General features: G+C 27.3%; 2 protein-coding genes across 3 annotated transcripts in view; one reads left to right on the forward strand and one right to left on the reverse strand.

The window, feature by feature from the left end:
- Positions 1–1079, reverse strand: part of LOC107439810 (zinc finger TRAF-type-containing protein 1-B) — a gene marked incomplete in the record, with an annotated part of 8334 nt that extends 7255 nt beyond the window's left edge. The window contains 1 exon segment of the mRNA XM_043040450.2: positions 665–1079. Within this exon segment, the coding sequence (XP_042896384.1) occupies positions 665–835 (171 nt within the window).
- A 99-nt stretch (positions 1080–1178) lies between these two features.
- LOC107451668 (zinc finger CCHC domain-containing protein 7) overlaps positions 1179–23343 on the forward strand; it is a 27383-nt gene continuing 5218 nt past the window's right edge. Inside the window, exons 1-8 of one of the 2 annotated variants that reach the window (XR_011637988.1) lie at positions 1179–1410; positions 2195–2905; positions 9407–9540; positions 11950–12108; positions 12659–12694; positions 12782–12871; positions 15340–15496; positions 18212–18470. Coding sequence is in view for 1 of the 2 variants with exons in the window: in XM_016067832.3 (XP_015923318.1) it covers positions 2206–2905; positions 9407–9540; positions 11950–12108; positions 12659–12694; positions 12782–12871; positions 15340–15496; positions 18212–18360 (1425 nt within the window). In the remaining variant the exon portion in view is untranslated. Of the gene's footprint in view, positions 1411–2194; positions 2906–9406; positions 9541–11949; positions 12109–12658; positions 12695–12781; positions 12872–15339; positions 15497–18211; positions 18800–23343 lie in introns of those variants that run through there. The other variant, XM_016067832.3, reaches the window with a different exon arrangement.

The raw sequence follows: 23343 nt of genomic DNA on the forward strand, positions 1-23343 counted from the left end.
AGAAAAACCCAGACAGACCCCTGAAGCATTCTTTAAATTCTCTATTTCATCTAGTCTTTAAATTTTAATCATGCATTTGTTTCAAAATGGTTGCTATGCATTCAAAGCCATGTATTATAATGAAAAATTATTTTAGTTAGAGCTTCTAAAATATTGTTACAATATAGTTTTAATATTAAGTTAATTTGATTAAACATTTATAATTTTTTTTAATCATAAATTAAAGTTCTTACAGTGTATTTGAATAAAAATCAAAAAAATCTGATTTAAATCAAAAAAATCCGATTTAAATCAATAAAATCTGATTCTTTTGATTTTTTTTAAAAAAATCAAAAAAATCACGAACCCTGGTTTTAGTACAGAAAACAAGATTTCTAAAACTTATTTTCTTCTTCACCAGAATTATAATTCTAGATTACTAACTCATGTCTTATTTAATACATAATTATTTTTCTTATTAGTCACTTATTAAAGCTTTGATTAAAATAATTTATCAAAATATAATTTATTAAGATAGAAAAAATTGTGACATCGTTGTTTACTAAAATAACAATACATTAAATTGTTTATATGAAATTTTCAAAATATTTTTAATTCAATGAATATTATCACGAATATTTAATCATTTACAGCATTTATATCTTTCAGAAAAGTAACAAATCACCTGATACACAGCAGATTTAGGGAGATCTAAGCAAACAGCGCAACATAAAATCTCTTGCAAACGATCTTCAAGTTCTGGCTCATCAGATACCTTCTGTTTTTTACTTTTTGATTCTTCACAATCTTCATCAGTATTCAAATTACCATCACAAGATATAGAATTTTCAGACATTTTAATTTTATGTAAAATTTCGTTCACCTAGAATTGAGTTTATTCAGCTTAATATTTAAGAAGATTTTTTTCTCCCTTATATTTGTTTGGTTTTATTTTCGCTTTTTTCAAGTTCAAGACGCAGTGGAATTAATTCAGTTCCGTTCATCATTCAATGCAAGAGAACAAGTGCCGGGATTTCAAAAGTTACATTATTGTAACTTTTCTGCCTTCAAGTCTTAAATGATAAATTTTATAAATTTTTACTACTTAATCTTTTCAGAACTAGCTCTACAATTTTATTTAAACTCATAATGATTAGTAATTCAGTGTTTTCCTCTAGAAATTAATTTAACTGTAACTTTTTGATCTGCTCTGAATGTTTTGGTCTTGGCATTCGTACGTCACATCGTGGATAGCAATATTTTTCTTCCAAATACTATTCGTATTAAAATTATGGTTGTAAAAATTAAATCCAACTATTAATGATGTACTTATTATCAACTCGAAAATAATTTATTTTTGAAATTTCAATCACAGCAAACTCTGTAATGAGACTATTATGTACATTCGTGTATTATTACGTAAATTAACTGGTATGAATGTAATTTATTTTTAAGTCTTGATTATTTTCTAATTTTGCATTAAATTTGAAAATATGTAAATGTGTATTCATGCTGTTGGTCTTAACTCTTAATGGGATTTTCTAAACTATGAAACCTTTTATGTGCAGTTCTCAAGACTGCAATTGTTCTGCCCAATATTTTTTTCATTGTGGAAGTTATGTTAGTTTTCATGCTAGTAATGTTAACTTCTAGTTTCAAGCTAGTAATATTCACTAATGCAACTTTTTGTTAGTTTTCATGCTAGTTATAGAAAATATTAAGATCTAATTAAATTTTCAGTTGCAAATTTTTTAAGAAGGGAACATTATCCGGTTACAAAAATCATATAATTGCTAGTGCTAACCATGAGTTATCTTGAACCTGTGCACTTATATAAACTTAAATTTGAATTTTGGGTTGTGGGTATTTGATACTAGCATTATCAGGGGTCTGTCAGGGTTTTTCTGAGAGGTAAAATTTTGTGAAAATTGAGACATAATTTCTGAAAGTTATATGAAAAAATCAACACAAAAATATTTATAGTTTCCTACGGGAAGCAAAAATAATATTTTATTAATTGTAGTTTTCTAGAATTGCATAGATTTAAGAAGAAAAAAATTTTTTTACATTTTTAAATATTCTATTTCTAAAATGTAGTTTCTCTAACATGGCATGGTTATCATATTGTTTTTGATTATAGTTGTGCCTATGTGAATATTTTTTTAAAAATTTTATTTCATTTCATATTCAACATATCTTTTTTTTTATTTTTTAGAACTTCATTAAATGTTTGCAGTTGAATACAAGAATGAAAAAGCAATGGATGTCTCTAGCGATGAAGAACCATATGATAGTGATTTGATCGATAGTGATGTTGAAGCTGAATTATACAGTGTTATACATCATGAAACAGATAATTCTACTCTAAATTTTGAAAATTCCTACCACTCTTTAAATTCTTCAAACAAGGAGAATGCTTCCACAATTTTAGATTATAAGGAATTTAGTACTATTGCTAATGTTAGTTTTGAATCTAACCAGAATATGTTAAAGAACAACAATAGTATTACTTCATCTAATGTTCAAGTAATTGAGATAACTGATAAATTGGCTGATGATAAAATTAATAAAAATACTTATTTAAATTCTTTAGCGGATTTTTCCTTTAAACGAAAATCCGATTCAGCGTTTGATGATACTCAAGCTTCTAAAAAGCAAAAAAACAATGAAGAGAATACTTCTAAAAGTCAAAACTTAATTAATTTAAAGTCTAATGAAACTGTTGTTTTGAACTCTAGTGATATTTCAAGTGAGGAAGATGATGATAATGATATTATATGTTTAGGACCATTAAATAGTCAGAAACACTTTGAAACAAATGTATCTGAAATTATTATAACAGATTCTGATTCTAACAGTGCTGATAGCTGGTGTTTCAAATCTCCTAAATTCAACACATCTATTCCAAGTGGGACTAGAACCAAAGGTATTAGTTAACTATTTTGAAAATCTGTGATTAATATAATTTTAGAGTTTTAGTGACCATACATTTGCGAAAAAAACTTCAGCTTGGATTAAATGTGAAAATTAAAACAAAAATATGCAATACTGGTATTTCACTTTGTGGTTGTCAAATTTAGTTCATGTAAACTTGTCTATTAATATTTTTGCAAAAAAGACCTGTCATATGATTTACAGTAATAGCAGCTGCTCTATTATTCCTCTCGTACTATTATTTTAAATTGAACCATTTGTCCCATATTTCTCTTTTACTTTTATATTTATTAATTTAAATCTATCAATCAAAAAAATATATATTTGGTATATGATATATATTTAATATTAATGATTCTAAGGCTCTATACTTAACTAATATGTACTAAAACCGAATTTTATCTTGATTTTAAAGAATAAACACTTTCAATAAAATTCATATTGACCTTGTACATTTTTCATATCTTTACAATTATATCTATCTTTTGAGAAAAATATTTAACTGTTTTATTAATTTTTTAATAAAAATAATTGTATCTAAATTCTCAATAATAAAATTTTTTCTTCGGATCATTAAGCATTAAACTCAGATCTTCTCTAATCACACTTTATCTTTTTCTTTCTACAACTTAATTTGGCATCAGATGAGGTTTTTAGCCCAAGTTAATATTATTATCCCATTAGTTATTTGTATTCTTTTTTTTGGCAAAGTACACCAGCTTGAGCTATTAAGCTTTACAATCAATATCAATGTTATTTATCTATTATTTTTATTACTCCATGTGTTACATGTTTAGTAATATAAAAAAAAAAGGAGTGACAACAACAAAATTCTTCAAAAAAAGTTTGTAATTTCTTAATGTAGTTTATAAAGACTTTTATAAAATTGTTAGAAATATTCTTTTTTTTATGTTTTAAATGTTTTTCTTTTTTTTTTTCTAGATTTTCTACTTTGTGTTTTAATTGGGTTTTGATAAAAACTATTTTAACTTAATATTTTTTATTAATTATTGTGTATATTAACAAAATTAGAAATAAATAATACAATTATTTTATTTCTTCTAAAACAATGACTAGAAGTTTCATATAATAAGGATAAAAATAATAATGGTTTAATCCATGTGATTAATATACCTAACAGTTTGTGCATACCTTGCAGGAAAAAATTATTCCTTGAGAAAACAGTTGATAATCCTGCAATTTTGGCTTTTTAATTTTAGTGTTGAGGAATTTTTGATAAAAATTCTTATCATTATTACAACTTTTAATAATTACTGTTATTGAAGAGGTTTCAAATTTATATCTAATATCTTATGTTCTTTTTAAAATTTTTGCAGCAGTCACTGGTTTTATAACGTATAGTGCCACAAAAATTAATTTTTTTTTATCTAATGATCAAACTTTCAGGTACAGGACTGACAAGGGAATGACCTCAAATATGCTAATTAGTGTTGATGGTATTTCAAGTTAAAAAATCATACGCAGAAAGGTACTTCCTCTGCTTAAACGACTCTTTTTTTCTATGGATTTGGATTCCTGGTGGTTGTCAAAAAATAGAAATGTGGTCTTATAAGTTTAGTCACAGAAGCGGTCGAAGGTTTGGACCCCTTAATGTTAATTTTCCTTTCAGTATGTTTCACTGTATCTTAAACTTATTGGAAAAATTTTGTGCACAAAATTCATTTATATTAAGATTACTCCATGCAAAAACTATCCTTTTAATACTATTTATTTTTATTTTGTTTAATAATAGCTGTAAAATTTTTTAATTGTGATGTATACAAATTTTCACCCCATTTTAAAGAATGTAATTTTATAAGGCAAAATAAAAATTTAAGTGAAATCAGTCAAACAGTTCTTGAGAAATTGAATTTCAAATGACTGATTTAAGACATTTAATAACTTTAAGTGTCAGATTTCAAACTTTTTTAAAATTAGATTTCTCAAAAGCTATTTGATCAATTTCTTTCAAATTTTTGTATTTTCCCTTATAAAATTGCATTCTTTAAAATTGTGTAAAAATTTGTATACCTTATTCAATTCAATTTTTTTTAACCATTAGTAAATAAAATAATAAATAAATAATTTTTAAAAGATATTCTCTAAGTAAGTCAAGATATTGCAGCAACTATTTGACCAATTTCTTTTTTGAATTTTGCTGGTAAAAATTATGCTTTTCGAAATACATTAAAAATTTGTTCTTTACTTTAAAATTTTTTACTGTAATAATTAAACTGACAATAAATAAAATATTATTGAATAAAATAATAAATTATTCTTAAAAATTGTTTGCCGGGAATTACCTTCGGATCAACAAATTTTATAATTTTTCATTTCACAGAAAAAGTTCTCGTTGTAATGGTGATATATACAAAAAATAAAATTTGCATTAAGGGGACCAAACTTTCGATTGCTCTCCTGGTCTAAATACTGGGACCATATTTCCTTGATAGTGACTAACCCTTAACCTTGATTGTGATTAACATATTTATTAGCAGATTTGAAATCACTCCCTCGAACCAAAAATCATCGAGCATAGCAGCAGGTACCACAGATAATCACACTTTCTTTAGGTTTTGTTTATCACAGATTTTAAAATTATAATAGTAGTAATAAATTGCTAGCANAGAAAAATATTTAACTGTTTTATTAATTTTTTAATAAAAATAATTGTATCTAAATTCTCAATAATAAAATTTTTTCTTCGGATCATTAAGCATTAAACTCAGATCTTCTCTAATCACACTTTATCTTTTTCTTTCTACAACTTAATTTGGCATCAGATGAGGTTTTTAGCCCAAGTTAATATTATTATCCCATTAGTTATTTGTATTCTTTTTTTTGGCAAAGTACACCAGCTTGAGCTATTAAGCTTTACAATCAATATCAATGTTATTTATCTATTATTTTTATTACTCCATGTGTTACATGTTTAGTAATATAAAAAAAAAAGGAGTGACAACAACAAAATTCTTCAAAAAAAGTTTGTAATTTCTTAATGTAGTTTATAAAGACTTTTATAAAATTGTTAGAAATATTCTTTTTTTTATGTTTTAAATGTTTTTCTTTTTTTTTTTCTAGATTTTCTACTTTGTGTTTTAATTGGGTTTTGATAAAAACTATTTTAACTTAATATTTTTTATTAATTATTGTATATATTAACAAAATTAGAAATAAATAATACAATTATTTTATTTCTTCTAAAACAATGACTAGAAGTTTCATATAATAAGGATAAAAATAATAATGGTTTAATCCATGTGATTAATATACCTAACAGTTTGTGCATACCTTGCAGGAAAAAATAATTCCTTGAGAAAACAGTTGATAATCCTGAAATTTTGGCTTTTTAATTTTACTGTTGAGGAATGTTTGATAAAAATTCTTATCATTATTACAACTTTTAATAATTACTGTTATTGAAGAGATTTCAAATTTATATCTAATATCTTATGCTCTTTTTTAAATTTTTAGCAGCAGTCACTGGTTTTATCATGTATAGTGCCTCAAAAATAAATTTTTTTTATCGAATGATCAAATTTTCAGGCACAGGACTGACAAGGGGATGACCTCAAATATGCTAATTAATTAATGTTGATAGTATTTCAAGTTAAAAAATCATACACAGAAAGGTACTTCCTCTGCTTAAACGACCCTTTTTTTCTATGGGTTTGGATTCCTGGTAGTTGTCAAAAAATAGAAATGTGGTCCTATAAGTTAGGTCACAGAAGCGGTCAAAGGTTTGGACTCCTTAATGTTAATTTTCCTCTCAGTATGTTTCATTGTATCTTTAACTTATTGGAAAAATTTTGTGCACAAAATTCATTTATATTAGGATAACTCCATGCAAAAACTATCTTTTTAATATTTATTTTTATTTTATTTAATAATAGTTGAAAAATTTGTTATGCATTCAAATTTTCACCCCATTTTAAAGAATGTAAGTTTATAAGGCAAAATAAAACGTTTAAGTGATATCAGTCAAACAGTTCTTGAGAAATTGAATTTCAAATTACTGATTTAAGACATTTAAAAACTTTAAATTTCAGATTTCAAACTTTTTAAAATTAGATTTCTCAAAAACTATTTGATCAATTTCCTTCTAAATTTTGTGTTTTTCCTTATAAAATTGCATTCTTTAAAATGGTGTAAAAATTTGTATACCTTATTCAATTCTTTTTTTTTTTTTTTTTTTTTTTTTTTTTTTTTTTTGACCATTAGTAAATAAATAATTATTAAAAGATATTCTAAGTAAGTCAAAGAATTTGATATTTAAGCAATTCTTTTTACTTGACCATTTTCTTTTTTGAATTTTGCTGATAAAAATTCTGTTCTTTAAAATAAGTTAAAAATTTGTTCTTTACTAAATTTTTTTACTGTAATAAAATAATTAAACTGACAATAAATTAAAAATTATTGAATAAAATAATATATTATTCTTGAAAATTATTTTTTGCAGGGAATTATCTTCAGATCAACGACTTTTATAATTTTTCATTTCACTGAAAAAGTTCTCGCTATATGGTGATATATACAAAAAATAAAATTTGCATTAAGGGGACCAAACTTTCGATTGCTCTCCTGACCTAAATATTGGGGCCATATTTCCATGATTGTGACTAACCCTTATATTTTAAGGGTAAAGAATCCAAATCCATCAACAGAAGGTTATATTTATTGTCTACAATAAATTAGTACATTTGAAGTAACTCCCTCGAACCATTAAGATTGAGTTCTTCCCCAGTTGCAAAAATCATCGAGCATAGCAGCAGGTACCACAGATAATAGCACCTTCTGCAGGTTATATAAATCGCAGATTTTAAAACGATAATAATATATATAGTAATAAATTGCTAGCAAGACAGTGGCAGTTTTTTTCTTGTTTAAAGTAAGTAAAACAGAGATCAAGTGCCAAAGTAAAGACTTTGCTTTTTTTTCAAGAGAAAGAGAGTAAAGATTTTTCTTCTTTGAGAAATCAACTCTGACTCTTAAGATAACTGTTCAAGCATGTACAGCTTGATGAAATGTAAATTTCAAAGAATTTAAACGTACTATTTAATTTCAATTACTATTTTCAAATTCTAATAATTTTTATTAAAAAATTCAAATTTTGCTACAAGTTTGCATAAGTTTAGTTTTTATATTAATCTCTACTTGATTGCATTTTAGTTGTAGGCAAAATTTCTTTTCTGAAGAGGATGTTGCATGTTAGCTCATAAAATTCTGTTACCTGAAGTCCTAATACATGAAAATCTGATCATTATATCAAAAGTTATTCAAATGATTTATTTTTCTTTCTTTTGTTCACTGCGAATATGTTCTTTATTTTCAATAAATTTTCAACATGTATATTATAAAAGGCCTTTTTTGATTATGCTATTTTCAAAGTATCAGAATTTCGCTAAATGTTTATTATCAATCCTTTTTGATTTTAAAACGTTATGCTCTAAATTTTTGATTTAAATTTTCATATATAGTGAAACCTCCAGGAAAGACTACCTCTATGTCCAGGGGTCTGTCTAGGCCAAATTGACTACCGTTTAGTGGTACCTTCACAAAATCAGCTTTAGGAAAAACAGTAGTTTCACTAAAAACTTTTTCTTAAAATTTTATTTTTATATCCCGTAAGAAACGATAAATCCATATTTTTACTATATTATGTGTTGCTTTTTTAATATAATTTTTAATTTTCACAAATTATGCCTAAATTTTCACACATAGATACCTTTCAGAAAAACCTAGGCTGACCCCTGCTCTCCCAAAGACCTGGTAAACATCTGCACCAAATGCGGAAAAGGCCAAATAAGGAAACTTTATAAAATATCAAAACAAAAAACTTATAAAACAAATAAGTAGATCAAAATTTATTAAAAATATTTGTGCGATGCTCTTATTTAGAGAGCTCTTTTTGACGATATAACCTCATGTTGCTGTTATTGTGCACTAAAGACTATGCTATCAATGATTGTTAAATTAGAAACAAAATAATAGTTGAAAGTTAAATTAGAAACAAAATAAGCATATCAGACAAAAAATCTTATCTTTTAGCGCTAACTAATTTATGTGATATAAAATTAAATGCAAACTTAAACAAAAAACATAATTGTTTATTTATTTAAAAAAGCTTTTTCATTCATAGTTAGTAAATTTGTTTTTATACATAATTATATCAGTTGGGATCATATTTATTGACACTAAATTTTATTCATCGATCCATCTTTTATTTCCGCAGCAATAAAATGACACTGACTAGAATTAAAATCGTCTGCTAAAAATCATGTACCTTTGATTACAATTTTGAAGCAATGGAGCTTACCTCTAAGAACACCAACCTCCATCAGTGTCAATTTTACTGTGAAACAGAAAGTGGTCTCTTTCGAGAGGTTTTACTGTATTTTTAGAATTTATTTAATTTTATTCATGTAATGAAATTTTTACTACATTTCAATATCTATAAAATTATAGAGTATCTTTGAATTTCTTAACTTTTCAGATCAATGGTTTGTAAATGCTAATGATATATATCGTTCACGTCGAAGTTCTAGCCGTTATCATGAGTCTCAATTTATGACTTGTTCTCGTTGCAATCAGAAAGGTCATTCTTTTAAATTTTGCTCATTTTCTAAAGTAAGTTTTATCTTGCATATCATTACATTGTAAGAAATTTATTTCCTTAAATTTTTGTTTAATACATTAAGTTCATTACTTTTGTTTCTATTTTTAGATTTTGTATAAAATATTGCTAAAAAATATTTTTTAGCATTGTTGAGTGGTGCAGTTTTGTTTTCTTCAAAGTCATTAGTAAGACAAGGGAATAAAAACTTGAATATTTTTAATAGTATTTAAATTTATTATAGTTTGGTTTTACCAGGGGCTAATTTTTTTTCCAGCTTAATACCCATTTTTGTGTATTATAATTTTCTGAGAGAAAATTTCTTCAATTAATAAAACATATATTTTGAAGGAACTATTTTCTTTAATTATAGAAAATCATTAAGATACTTGTTTTTAACTCTTTATGACAAATGCTTGCTTATTATTTACGATTTTAACCTGTATTTATTAGCAATTAATTTGAATTTACACTACTTTAAAATACTTATCTTAATTACACTTTTTACAATTAAAATTTAATATACTAATTATTTCCTAACAATATAATAATAATAATGTAAAATAGTTTTGGATGATATAAATCGTTCATGTTAAATTTTAAAATTACACTACTTGCCATTAAAATTGCTACACCAGGAAAGCAACATACTGCGAACATAAAATTTCCAAGATGGATAAAGCATGTTGTGGTATGCAAATGATTAGTTTAACAGTGCATTCACGCAAAACAGGTGGCGGTAGCAACACCTACAATGTGTATATAAGAAGATATTTGACAGTAAGTTTCACATACAGAAATTAAATTAGACCGTTTTTCTTGTGTAAAAAAGTTTTTGTTATGCCTCAAGTAAGAAGGAGAAATGCCTACCAGTACAAGTCTGAGTTTGATCGAGGTCGAATTGTGGCCTGTCAGGATTGCGGTTTATCATACCGAAGTATTGCTGCTCACATTGGTTGAGATCCTGTGACTGTTAGCGGAATATGGATGGGGTTCCTGGCGGTCACATGGAAAGCATTGCAGGATCTCAGGAGCGCCTTCAATGCTGGTGTGATCAACGCCGAATATGGACGCAGGAATGGCATGACGGTGTCTTTTCAGACGAATCCAGATTCTATTTACAGCGTTATGATAGTCACATCCTAGATGTTTGGGGACATCACGATGGACGCCCATTGGTAGCTTGCATTCCACATCATCACACTGTCCCATTACCTGGAGTAATGGTAAGGGGTGTTATTGTATACACGTCTTTATCACCTCTTGTTCACATTACCGGCAGTTTGAACAGCTACCGTTACATTTCTGATGTGTTAGAGCCAGTTGGTCTGCCTTGGCCAGCATGTTCTCTTGATCTCTCACCAATTGAAAGCGTCTAGTCAATGGTTGCCGAACGACTGGCACGCCACCACTCATCAGTCACTGCCCAATGAATTGCGGCATAATGTTAAAGCTGCATGGAATGCTAAACCCGTCCATGCTATCCAATCTCTGTTCAACTCGATACCCAGGAGAATAACTGCTGTTATTGCTGCCAGGGGAGGCTGCTCTGAGTATTGATTCCTCAGGATCTAAACATCCAAATATCCTGAAAATTTAATCACTTGTTCTTCCAACTATAAAGCATGTGCCCAATAAATATCATTCTCTTATTTACAGTCCTTCCTTGTGTAGCAATTTTAATGGCCAGTTGTGTATTTTTTAATTAAATACATTTTTTGAAAAAAATTTCGCCAAATTTTCTGTTTAATTTATAGGAAAAGGCTTTCAAATTGTTTATCAATTAATCATTTTTTGAGTTTATTTTTTCAAATTGTTTATCAATTAATCATTTTCTGAGTTTATTTTTTAAAATTTTTTTTTATTGCCTAGCGATTGTTTTTTAGGATGCTTTCTCTTTTTATGATAATGAGTGAGTATTACTTTTTAAAATACACATATGAAATAGTATAAAAGAGTAATTTAGAAATTGTTAAATTCAGTTATAACATAATTTTACCCATTTGATAAATTTCTACAGTGTTAAATGCCTTTTTCTGCGAGGAAGCACCCTGGCTTATTTTATTCCTAAAGAGAACTTTGCCTTTTTGTTAATAATTAATAACCTGTATCTCTCAATGTCACTTACTACAATAAAATCATATTTAACTAAAGCTTTCATTCTGCTCCAGTAGAAAAATTCTGTTTAGTAATGGCTACACTATATTGAGTAGCATTAATGAGTCGCAGAATCATTGACTTCCGAAAAGAATTTGTTTATCTTTGTCAAAAGAATTTGTTTATCTCTGTGTCAAAAGAATTTGTTTTTCTTTTAACTACATGAAAATGATTTAAAACTTTTCCCACAGAGAACTTCATATCATTAGTCAGAAGTCTTGTTATGATTATTTACCCATGTGATTACTTTTTTTTTTTTTTTGTAGGGTATGAGATGTTTTATATGTGGTAGTGGCCGCCATAGCTCCTTTGGATGCAAAAGCAAAGTTTGTGCGAAATGCTTTGGAATTGGTCATGATATCAGGGAGTGTCCAAGAGAGCTTGACTTTTGTGAGATGTGCCAAATGCCGGGCCATCGGCGAGAAGTAATTATTTTCTTTTTTTTTAATCATTCTAAATTTATCATGTATTCTGCGTATTTTTTTTTCTAAATTCTTTATAACTAAATTCTTTTATTGATTTTAAACATTAAAAACTTAACTATATAATGGTAATGATTGACTTTAGTAAGATATGTCTAATGCCTGACCAACATTTTGCAATAATTTTTTTTTTTATTTCCTAATATTCCAGAATTCCTAATATTCTAATATGTATTTTGCTTGTTGGTTTTTCTAAATTATTGAAAACTATACTTTTTCATTTAACCTAAAAATTTACACTGTAATGGAAAGAATAGACTTGTGAGATTTTTCAAATGCCTGACCTCCCTCAAAGAGTAATTTTTATTTTCTTCAGAATTCTTGATAGATTATGTTTAGTGTTACTTGATTTTTCTAAATTATTGAAAACTTTATTCTTTATCTAACATAAAAACTTTACAAAATATGAAAGACTATTTTAGTTTTTTCCCGTTTTGTCATTTTCAGAATAACAAATTTAACATTTTTACTTCAATAATTTCTTTTATTGTAGATCTGTCCAGATTTATGGAGAAGATTTCAAAGAACTGTAAGATCAAGTTTTTAATGCATTATGCATCATTTTTTCGAAAAATATTTTAATCTTTGTATTAATGATTCATATATTGCCTTGTAGACTCCAAAGAAATCGAAAAAAATTTGGAGACTATCCCAAGATAGACCTTTCTTCTGCTATAACTGTGGTTTACCTGGACATTTTGGTGCTGTAAGAGATTTTAAAATTTTTATTTATGTGTTTTTCTTGTGTCAAAGTTATTATTTTGATAGTATTGCTATATACTATACTATAATCTCTATTAGTTTTATTTCTTGAATTAGCAGTTGTTCAGCAACAAAAACCAAATTTCCGTCAGCTGAAATTGATCAGTATTTTTTTAAAAATGCTGATGCTTTTTTACCATTTTTATCTTTTTTATTCATTTTATTTTCAGCCTGTACATATTTTTTTATTTCATTAAATTTTTTATCTTATTAAACTTATGTGTGTTACTTTATAGTTTTTTCTTTTTTAAAACTATTTCTAAATAACTTTTTTTAGTTGATTTTCATGAACAATAAAAAAAATGGCGTTTTGTAACAATTCAGAAAAATCAGTAATCTGGAATAGCGATAGTCCTGGACGTTCTGGATAATCGGTTCTCTAATGTATTACGTTTGCTACTTTGTATAACATTGAATATGTGTGTTTCCTCTTGCTTGTAAGAGGGTTTATAATATTTGGAGTTAAAAGATAGGTTAAATTTTATAGTAGAAAATTTACAATACCCTTTTCACTGTGTGTTTTTTATGTGAATAACAAAAGCATAATTTTTTCCCTCAGTGTCTCCTTCTTTATATATAACATATTGAAACTTGTACATTTTATCAAAAAATAGACTAAAAAAGTCATTTAATATATATGTAGCTTTAGGAGCAAAACTAATTTTAGATTTGAAATCCACAAACATTTATTAGGCAAGACCAAGTGTTTGTATAAATTGAACAAAAAATTTTTTATGTAGTGCAATTTGTCAAAAATATGTTCAGGAGACATGAACAGCTGTAAGTCTCGATTTCATTCAATAGTTTGCAAAGTAAATATTCTTAAGTGAATGTAATTGAGTAATTCATAGAAAAGCATACAAGATTTACATTACCTCTGTTTATTATTTATATTTTAACAAATCAGACTGATGGAATGTATTTAAACCCTTATGAGTAGAATGATATTCTCACAAGTGTTGAATATTTTTTACTAATTGCTTTAATCAAATAATCTTCAAGAAGTTTTGTTAAAATTGCTTTGTAAATCCAAGTTAAGCTCATGTGGCAGGATTTCATGTAAACTTATTGAACTAGATTTTTGTTAAAAATGTGTTTGGTAAACCTAGGATTTCATTAAATCAGAGGTCTTAATAGAGTTTGACTTTATTTTTTGTTGTCATTTTTAATCATTCTGAAACTCAGATTTTTTTAAAAATATTTGTCGAATTTTAAAAATACTATCAGAAGCAATTTTTCTTTGTTTCCTGAATTTGGTAAATTTTTAAAGAGAAACATTTTGTTTTCTATGTATATGAAAATAAGTTTAAATCATTACACTTAGCATATATCTTTGTAGTAACTGTAATTTTTTTATTATGTTTTGCTTATGGTATAGGAATTGCTTATGTATTGCCAGCTGCATTGAGAAAAAAAACTGTAAAATCTCACTAATAACTTAAAATATGTTGATAAATTTGGATCACAATGCAATTTCAATAATTTCTTCTTTTCAACGGGCATGTGATTCAAAATTTGTAAATTATTGATCATAATATTTGTATGCTGATATTTTAAATTGCTTTAAAACTTTACCAGGAAAAAATGATAAAATAAAATGCTATGTAAAATGTTTATAATTCTGCATTATTTTGAATATTTTATCTTGATGATTTCTTAACAGTTTGTTGGATTGCCAATTTACATATTTAGTAAAGGAAATTATAAATAAGTATGTAAATTATTTAAATGCTTTCTTTTTGTGCAAAATAGTTTCACATCTTTTTTTCTTCTTCTTAATCATATGAGATTATAGGTAATTTCAAAATCTTAGCTTTTTTTCCCGTTCTCATACCTGATTGATTTGCATCTCTCTATAAATTTTTTCAGGTATAAATATTTTTTTACAGGATAGAAAATATAATAAATATTTATAAACTATTACTTTTACTTGTCTTGTGTGTAAGGTTAAAAACTGAAAAAGAGGTAAAAATTTATTCCACTGTATATTAGAGTTATTATTCTATCACTATTTTGAAATAATATGTGATGCTTATTTTTTTAAAAAAATGGCCGTGTTTCTGAGTAGTAAAATGCGCTTCATGCTTCTGGGCCTCAGGCCCAGGACTCTATCCTTATCCTTGGACAGGGCAAGTTTGGCACAACCTTTCATTCCTTCAGAGAGTCAATAAAATTAATACCAAGTAGGCCTGCAGACTAAATACTAGGGGTTCTGTATTCGGCTAACCACACAACAACACTTCTCTATCATCCCAAAGCACAAGGACAGTAAAACTGCAATGTGTTCGGTTGACCTTGGGCCACAGAGTTTAATTTTTATTTAAGAAAAAAAGAAAGCATTTTACAGAAATATATTTTAAAATTTGTTCTTACTCTTGTTCGAAATATTACTAATTTTTATGTTTTTTGCAGTTGTGTAAGGGTCGTCGGATGAATACACTTGCATTTCCAACTTGGCCATTTGTTTTAAACTACAAAGAGCAAAATCAAAGCCAAGTAAATCCTGTCATAAATGTTTCAAATGAAAAATCTATCATGGCTACCCAACAACATTTTCCCAAGGGAAAAAGTGAGCTTTGTTTTAATTTTTCTGCTTATGATTACACTTTTTTTTATAAAATTGTGTTTTTAATTTAATTCCTATTCTTTCACAAGTGAAGAGATATTTAGCTTGAAAAAATATCTTGATTATTGGTGTAGTCTTAACATTTAGTTGGGTTTCTTGAATGCTTTATAAGGGATTGAAATATCCATGAATATTCAAAGTTATAAATATATGTATACAGTGAATTCACGATAACTCGAATCTGATAGGACTGACGAAAAACTTCGACATATCGGAAGTTCGACTTACCGTTAGTTTCGGTTTTGGACTTTCAAAATATTGCTGGATTATTTAATTAATGCTTATTTATTAATTACAAATCTTCTAAATGCTTGCAATATTTAAGATCATTTTTCTGACAAGCCATTTACGATAAGACTGTTTGAAGCACTTTATGATACCTTGGTCCATCGGCTGCAACTTTGCTGTTGTGTTTGGCGGGAGAAACTGCAAGTTTACTGCTTTCAAATTAGGTAGATCACTTTGCGCTGTGCATTTATCCATAAAGTAGTTATCAGTTTTCTTTTCCTAGCGAAGAATTTCCGATCCAATTTTCTTACATAGTCTTCAAATAAAACTGATGTCATCCAAAACTTTTTGTTAGACTTGTAATCCAAAGGATACGTTTTTACATTCTTGAAACATCGGGGATTTCGGTATTTTCCGATAACAAGTAAGGGCAATTTCTCTGTCCCAGACGCATTTCCTCCAACTAGGACAGTCAAACGTTCCTTGCTCATTTTACCCCCTGAGCAGTTTTCATCCTTAAACATCATAGTCTTATTTGGAAGACATTTAAAAAATAAACCCATTTCATCAATATTGAAAACATCATTTTAACTGTATCCTTGAAGTAAATTTGGTAACGTTTCATTTAACCACTGTTCACATACTTCAAGAGGGACAGCTTTAGCTTCTCCATGAAGAGTGCGAAAGACATTGTGTGTGTGTTGCAAAGGAAGGGGCAAGATATCAGCTCCTAGGTTTTTTTTCTTGCTTTAAAAGATCCAAAAAAAATCGAGTTAAAGGGAGTAAAGTTCGAGTAATCGAGAATAATTAACATGAAATTGAAGATAAAAGGGTCGGGACCTCATAAAAAAAACGAGTTATAGTAATATTCGAGTTATCGTAGTTCGAGTTATAGCGAATTGACTGTATATATATATGCAGTACGAACTTCAATTGATCATTTCTCATAGGACTATTCATTGCAAACGATATTACAGTAAAATGAAGGTACGAGTCAACATTAAATTTAAATAATTACTTAGAAACGTATGGAAAATAAGCAAAGACTTGAAAATTAATAAAATTCAAAAAATTTATAATGAAATTAATAAAATTACTTAATGCAAAAATATTTAGAAATTTTGGTTAAAACACACTGTTTTCTTCCCTGTGGAAATGATAAATATTCAACATTTGTTACAGAAGATGGAATATGAAATATAGAATATGAAAAACTTTATAGATGTGCTTATTTAGGACAAAGGAAACTTCTGCACTCTATAAAATACATGTTTCTAGTTGGGGAAAAATTTACTAATCTAAACTAAAAAAGAATCTGGCTAGTTAGTAATTCATTAAATATTAAGAAGTTAGTTTAACTTTTCTCTATAGAATGCATAACAAGATATTAGACTATTGCATTTAAATGCTGAATATTTCTGAAATAATAGTGCATATCAAAATCAACAACAATATCTAAACATTTGACAAGGGTTTAAAGAAAATATGATTATAAATTCTGTGAAAGGTACAATTTGCACAAAATACTGTGAAATAGCTCTATAATGTAAATAAATTGTTTAGTTTCAAAGTAGAAATAAATTGAAAACTATATTAATTATTTTCTTTTGCTTAATAAAAGAATATTTAACAATGCTTGTTTATGGTTTTTTGGATCACTTGTATTTACTTTAGTGCATTTTTTGCGCAAACTATAACTCATTAAAACATTTTTTATTCAATGAACAGTATCTAATCTACAAACTAAACATGTTATTATTTCCACATCTATCTTTTTTTTTTAATTTATGTTGCATTGAGACATTAAAATTTTAAAAAAAAAATACAAAACAAAATAGTTATTTTTTTCCATGTACTTTAGTTTTTCGACTCATCCAATTTAAAAAATTTTTTCATACAGTATTTGTATTATTCAGAAAAATAATTTTGAAATACAAAATTTTTATCCATTAAATTTTGTTAGTTTTTATTNTAGAAAACACTTTAAACAAAAACAAAATTTTCCTTCTTGTTTTTATTGATTTCAAGAAAATAAAATTTGCATCTAAACTGATAACAATAAACGAACATTTGATTACAATAAACGATGATTTTTCAATGTATTTTGATATAAGCGGACGGGACTAAGCTATTTTGATAACATTAAACGATTGATAACATTAACCGTGATCACATTAAGCGGCGTCTACTGTAGTTATTTTTTACCGTGTACTTTAGTTTTTCGACTCATCCAATTTACAAATTTTGTTCATACAGTATTTGTATTATTCGGAAAAATAATTTTGAAATACAAAATTTTTATCCATTAAATTTTGTTAGTTTTTATTTTATTTACTCAGTTTAAATAAAAGTGGCATAGTTCTGCATTTTATGTCTTTTTTTTTTTAAATTTTATTTTACAAATTTAATTTTTGAATTATTAATTTTTAGATAAAAAGATGAAAGTGAAGAAAACTCTGCCTGATCTGGGTAATATACAGCAAATTACATTCCCTAGGACTCCAAAAAATAGTCAAGGAAAGCCTCAAAATGAGACAATTGTGTTGAGAAAGACTCAAAATCAAGAGAAAAACTCCTAAAACTGGAAGCTAGAAGACAGGAAGCTAGAAAAGCAAAAAGATTGAGAAAAAAACAAAGAAAAGCTATGGTACTTCAAAGATCAATAGAAGCAAATAAGATAAACTTTCAAGTAAATTAAAATTTTTATGAAACTTTTGTAAACTATTATTTTAATTAATGTTTAACAAACTTTCCATTTAAATTTTACGATTTTTCAATTTCGCTGCTGAAAGTAGACCATGTTGGTTTAATGTTTTTGCTAAACAAATTAAAATATATTGAATACACAGCATATGCAAATTATATGGAAGAAGCCACGCCACAAAAATGCCCTAATTCTGAAATATTTAAAAAAAAAAATTTATATTCCAAATATTTGTATGTGTTCTGTCCATCCCATTTTCTACTTACACATATTTTAAAATAATTGATTTAATAAAAATTAGATTTTTGATCCAACATCATTTTATTTTAATTAATAAAGGTTGTAAAAATCAGAAAATTAGCTAGCAAAGAACTTGGGGACCGTGAACTAATTTATATATTGTTTAGATATATGCCCTTTTTTCATTTCTTCCGTATGAGTCTTGAAATAAGTTGTGCAACCAAAAAGTTGGATATCAATAACTATATTGTGACTTTCTTTTATAATTTATCTATAATCAATTGCAATTTCAAAATTACAATTTTCGAATTTTTTCATCGAAGATTAGTTCCATTAAAATTAATTTAAGTTTCATTTCTTTATCTGCGGACTTTAATTTATGTCTCTAACAACGACCTGAAGCAGATATATATCCAATGATTTGTCCCGGACTTACAGATATTACAGATTACATTAATTTCAGATATTCTGCAAGGATCCATCAGAAGTAAACTAAATTATAACCAATTTTTCTTGATATAGACTAATTTTATCTTAAGAATCAAATTTATGAAGAAAAAAACAATGTTGTCTTATTTTAATATTCTAGTACTAATACATAAATAAAAATTATTGAAAGCAGATAAAATTTTCATTATGATATAGATATTAATTATGATCGCATTTGAAAATGAAAGAGTTAAAAACTTGTGTATTAAAAAATAATACCAAGATTTAAATTTGATTTTTACGATTGCAGCATTTGCAAAAGTACAATAATAAAAAAATAGTTCAAATATAACAATATTTTAAAAGAAAAGACTTCTTTAAATCTTAATAATTTATAATGTGCAGCGTATGATCCCAATCAATATGGCAATTGTAATTTGGAATACAAAGTTGAGGAAAAAAATTATAAAAGAGCAATTGCATTTTATAATTAAAAAAAAGTTCTTTTTTAAATGGATTGAAATAAATATAAAATAAGTATCAGAATAAAAATTTGACATGAAAGTGCAAATAAATGTTTGTTTTTTTGTTACTTTATTTCACCAAATTTGGGTTTCAGTACAACTATTCGCTGAAGATTTATTAAAAAATCACTTTTTGACATGCTTAGTTCTATCACGATTTCACTTTTTAATCTTCCCCTGCTTGTTTTTTAGACTATATCTTCTTTTTTTAAACAGTTATTTTATAACCGTCATTGAAAAGTCGACCTATTTTTCGGGTTACAACTATGTAGCTTTGTAATTTTCACCCTAAGCCCGAATACAAGGGAACTCTTGGTTCAAGTATTTTATTTTATAAGCATCATTGAACAACCGACCCAATTTTATAGGTTTACGGCTACTAATGTTCAACTCCGTAGCCTTGTAATTTTGAACCCAATCCAAAAGACAAGGGATCTCCTGTATCGCGTATTGGAAGAAATTTGCTTTTGTAGTGTAGTTTTGACGGAGCTAACCCATTGCATTGAGAGGAAGACTACGAGAACCTCCCATGGTTATCCTGATGGCAAGGGGATTATAACCCATGACCATTGAGGATATTTCACATGGGCACTGTGGTTGGTGCAAGCCAGGTGCAGAATTCGTATAGATCAACCATAGCTGGGATTCGAAGTTGGCCAGTTCCACTCACTTTCCCAATTTTTTTTTTCTTTTAATGTAATATCTCGTATTTTAGTAATAATTTTTAATGCTGCACTTGTTTTGTGACGATTCCATAGTAAAACCCAATCGTTTTCAACTAGTTGTGCATTTTCATTCGTGTTTTTTTAGTTTTTAATTATAATATCAGTTGTTTAACATTTCCTGATCATTTTTAGACTACTGGATAAAGCTCTCTCAGTTAGAAATCTTTTTTTTTCTTTCAAAAAACAATATTTACTTTTCATGATAGCCACAATATGATTGTTGTTTACTTTCACTTCTATTTTAATATAATTTAAGCTTTGGTTGTTAAATTTAAACATGTAAAATTTTGAACTTTTATATTTCTAAGATTATTGCCTGGATATTAACACTGTTATTAATTAAGTCACTATTTACTACTTTTTCTAAAATGACCTGTGCTCAGTCCTGGTTTAACATTTACAAAACAATTAATAATTAAAAAAAACTACTAAAGCATTAAAAACTACTGCCAAATTATTATTTACAAAATAATTTTATCATTTGATAATTAAATATAAAATTCCAGAGTTGTATAATTTTTTATTAGTAANATGATAAACACTCAGGGGTGATTGTATCATCCCTCCAGGTATAAAAACTAAGAGCAAGCAATCGTGATTTTATTGTGGAATACCGCATTCCTTGAGGCCATTGATTCGCTAACTTTCTAGAATCAAAACTTATAATTCGACAATATTTACTCCGTAAAAGTAAGAATTAAGTTCTACAATCCAAAATTTAAATTTTGAAACCTTCACATGCATGAAAAAATATCCCATTAACAATATTTTTTCATACATGTGACTCTTCCGCAATTTTAATTTTTCTTTGGTTTGTATTATTTTTAATATTATGTAGGAATTCGCTAATATCAGTATTCATATTCTCCCGATTTTATTATCTACCTGATCTAAAAGTTACTCATTGTGAATTGTATTCATGCGATTTAAAAATTCAATACCTCAATTTGATTTTGAAATCAATAATGCGATTCATATACAGGGGATTTGAAAATCATGCATAGCAATTGTGATCTTAAAACTCTATTCTTGTAAGTTTTTCCTAAATTAGTTACTATAAACCTGTGATGTTCTTGATTGGTGGGTTAATTATAAATTTCAGTTCAAAAAATTATTAAATATGAACAGTAATCGGTAATGAGCTTATTTAATTCCATCGCAACTTTTCAGCATATTTTCTCTTGGCGATTATTCTAGGCACACAAAACTACATATAAGATGAACTGCTCACATGTGCGACGTTCAGATACTATGAGAATACTACACTCTTTTTTTATTTACTTATTTTACATGGTTTTTTAAATTCTGATATTTTTAATATGATGTTATGTGCCTTTTTCACTTTTAATCTATCACTTGTGATGCTTTCAATTCATTGCGATTCCATTGTAAGTCCATGTTTTCCTCTAGTTTTTTCATCATTTGATACTACTACCATGTTATATTATTTTTGATTAGGGTGATGTAAAAATGCACCAAATTTGGATTTCATTACAACTATTCGCTGAAGATTTATTCAAAAATCACTTTTTGACATGCTTAGTTCTATCACGATTTCACTTTTTAATCTTCCCCTGCTTGTTTTTTAGACTATATCTTCTTTTTTTAAACAGTTATTTTATAACCGTCATTGAAAAGTCGACCTATTTTTTGGGTTACAACTATGTAGCTTTGTAATTTTCAACCTAAGCCCGAATACAAGGGAACTCTTGGTTCAAGTATTTTATTTTATAAGCGTCATTGAACAACCAACCCAATTTTGTAGGTTTACGGCTACTAATGTTCAACTCTGTAGCCTTGTAATTTTGAACCCAATCCAAAAGACAAAGGATCTCCTGTATCGCGTATTGGAAGAAATTTGCTTTCGTAGTGTAGTTTTTGACGGAGCTGACCCATTGCATGGAGAGGAAGACTACGAGAACCTCCCATGGTTGTCCTGATGGCAAGGGGATTCATGACCATTGAGGATATTTCACGTCGGGACTGTGGTTGGTGCAAGCCAGGTGCAGAATCCGTATAGATCAACCATAGCTGGGATTCGAAGTTGGCCAGTTCCACTCATTTTCCTTTTAATGTAATATCTCGTATTTTAGTAATAATTTTTAATGCTGCACTTGTTTTGTGATGATTCCATACTAAAACCCAATCGTTTTCAGCTAGTTGTGCATCTTCATTCGTGTTTTTTTTAAAATTATAATATCAGTTGTTTAACATTTCCTGATCGTTTTTAGACTACTGGATAAAGCTCTCTCAGGGTTGCCACAGGCGACTTAAATGCAACTATTTTCGGCATGAGGCGACTTTGGCAACTTTTTTTGCCTGAAAAGGCTAAAAAAGCAACTATTTTCAGGAAAAGGTGACTATTGGGAGACTTTTCTGTACTCCTAGCGATGTTTTTTCTTTAAGCATAAATTGGGTGGAAAATCTGCTTCCCACAAGATAGTTTTGGAACACACTGAACTTTTTTTTTGCCCAAAAAATAAAAAATGTTGAAAATTTTGAATTGCAAATTTGAGTCTTCACTTTTTAATTCGTTCAATCTGCACAGACTCCATTGTAAGTCTATTTTATTTATCGATCGCCTTTTCAATGATTATTGCTACAAAATTCTGCATGATTTAAAATAAATAAATAAATTTAATACAATATTTCGAATTGGAGTAATCACTTTTCATATATATATATATAAACATTAACGTTTATATAAACATTAACGTTTATATAAACATTAACGTTTATATAAAAATTATCCTATTTGTCATAACTTGACTGAATGGATCATGGTATATGACAATTAAGTCATTAACAAAATTTTAGTCCTATTTTTGATGAATTTTTGTTCTTAGTTAGGCAACTATTTTCCTAGTTTTTGGCTACTATTTTCATGCTTTAGGCTACTAAAAGCAACTATTTTGTTCATTTTTTTCTGTGGCAACCCTG

This window comes from Parasteatoda tepidariorum, chromosome 10 (genome assembly GCF_043381705.1).
Source record: "Parasteatoda tepidariorum isolate YZ-2023 chromosome 10, CAS_Ptep_4.0, whole genome shotgun sequence".
NCBI lineage: Eukaryota > Metazoa > Arthropoda > Arachnida > Araneae > Theridiidae > Parasteatoda > Parasteatoda tepidariorum.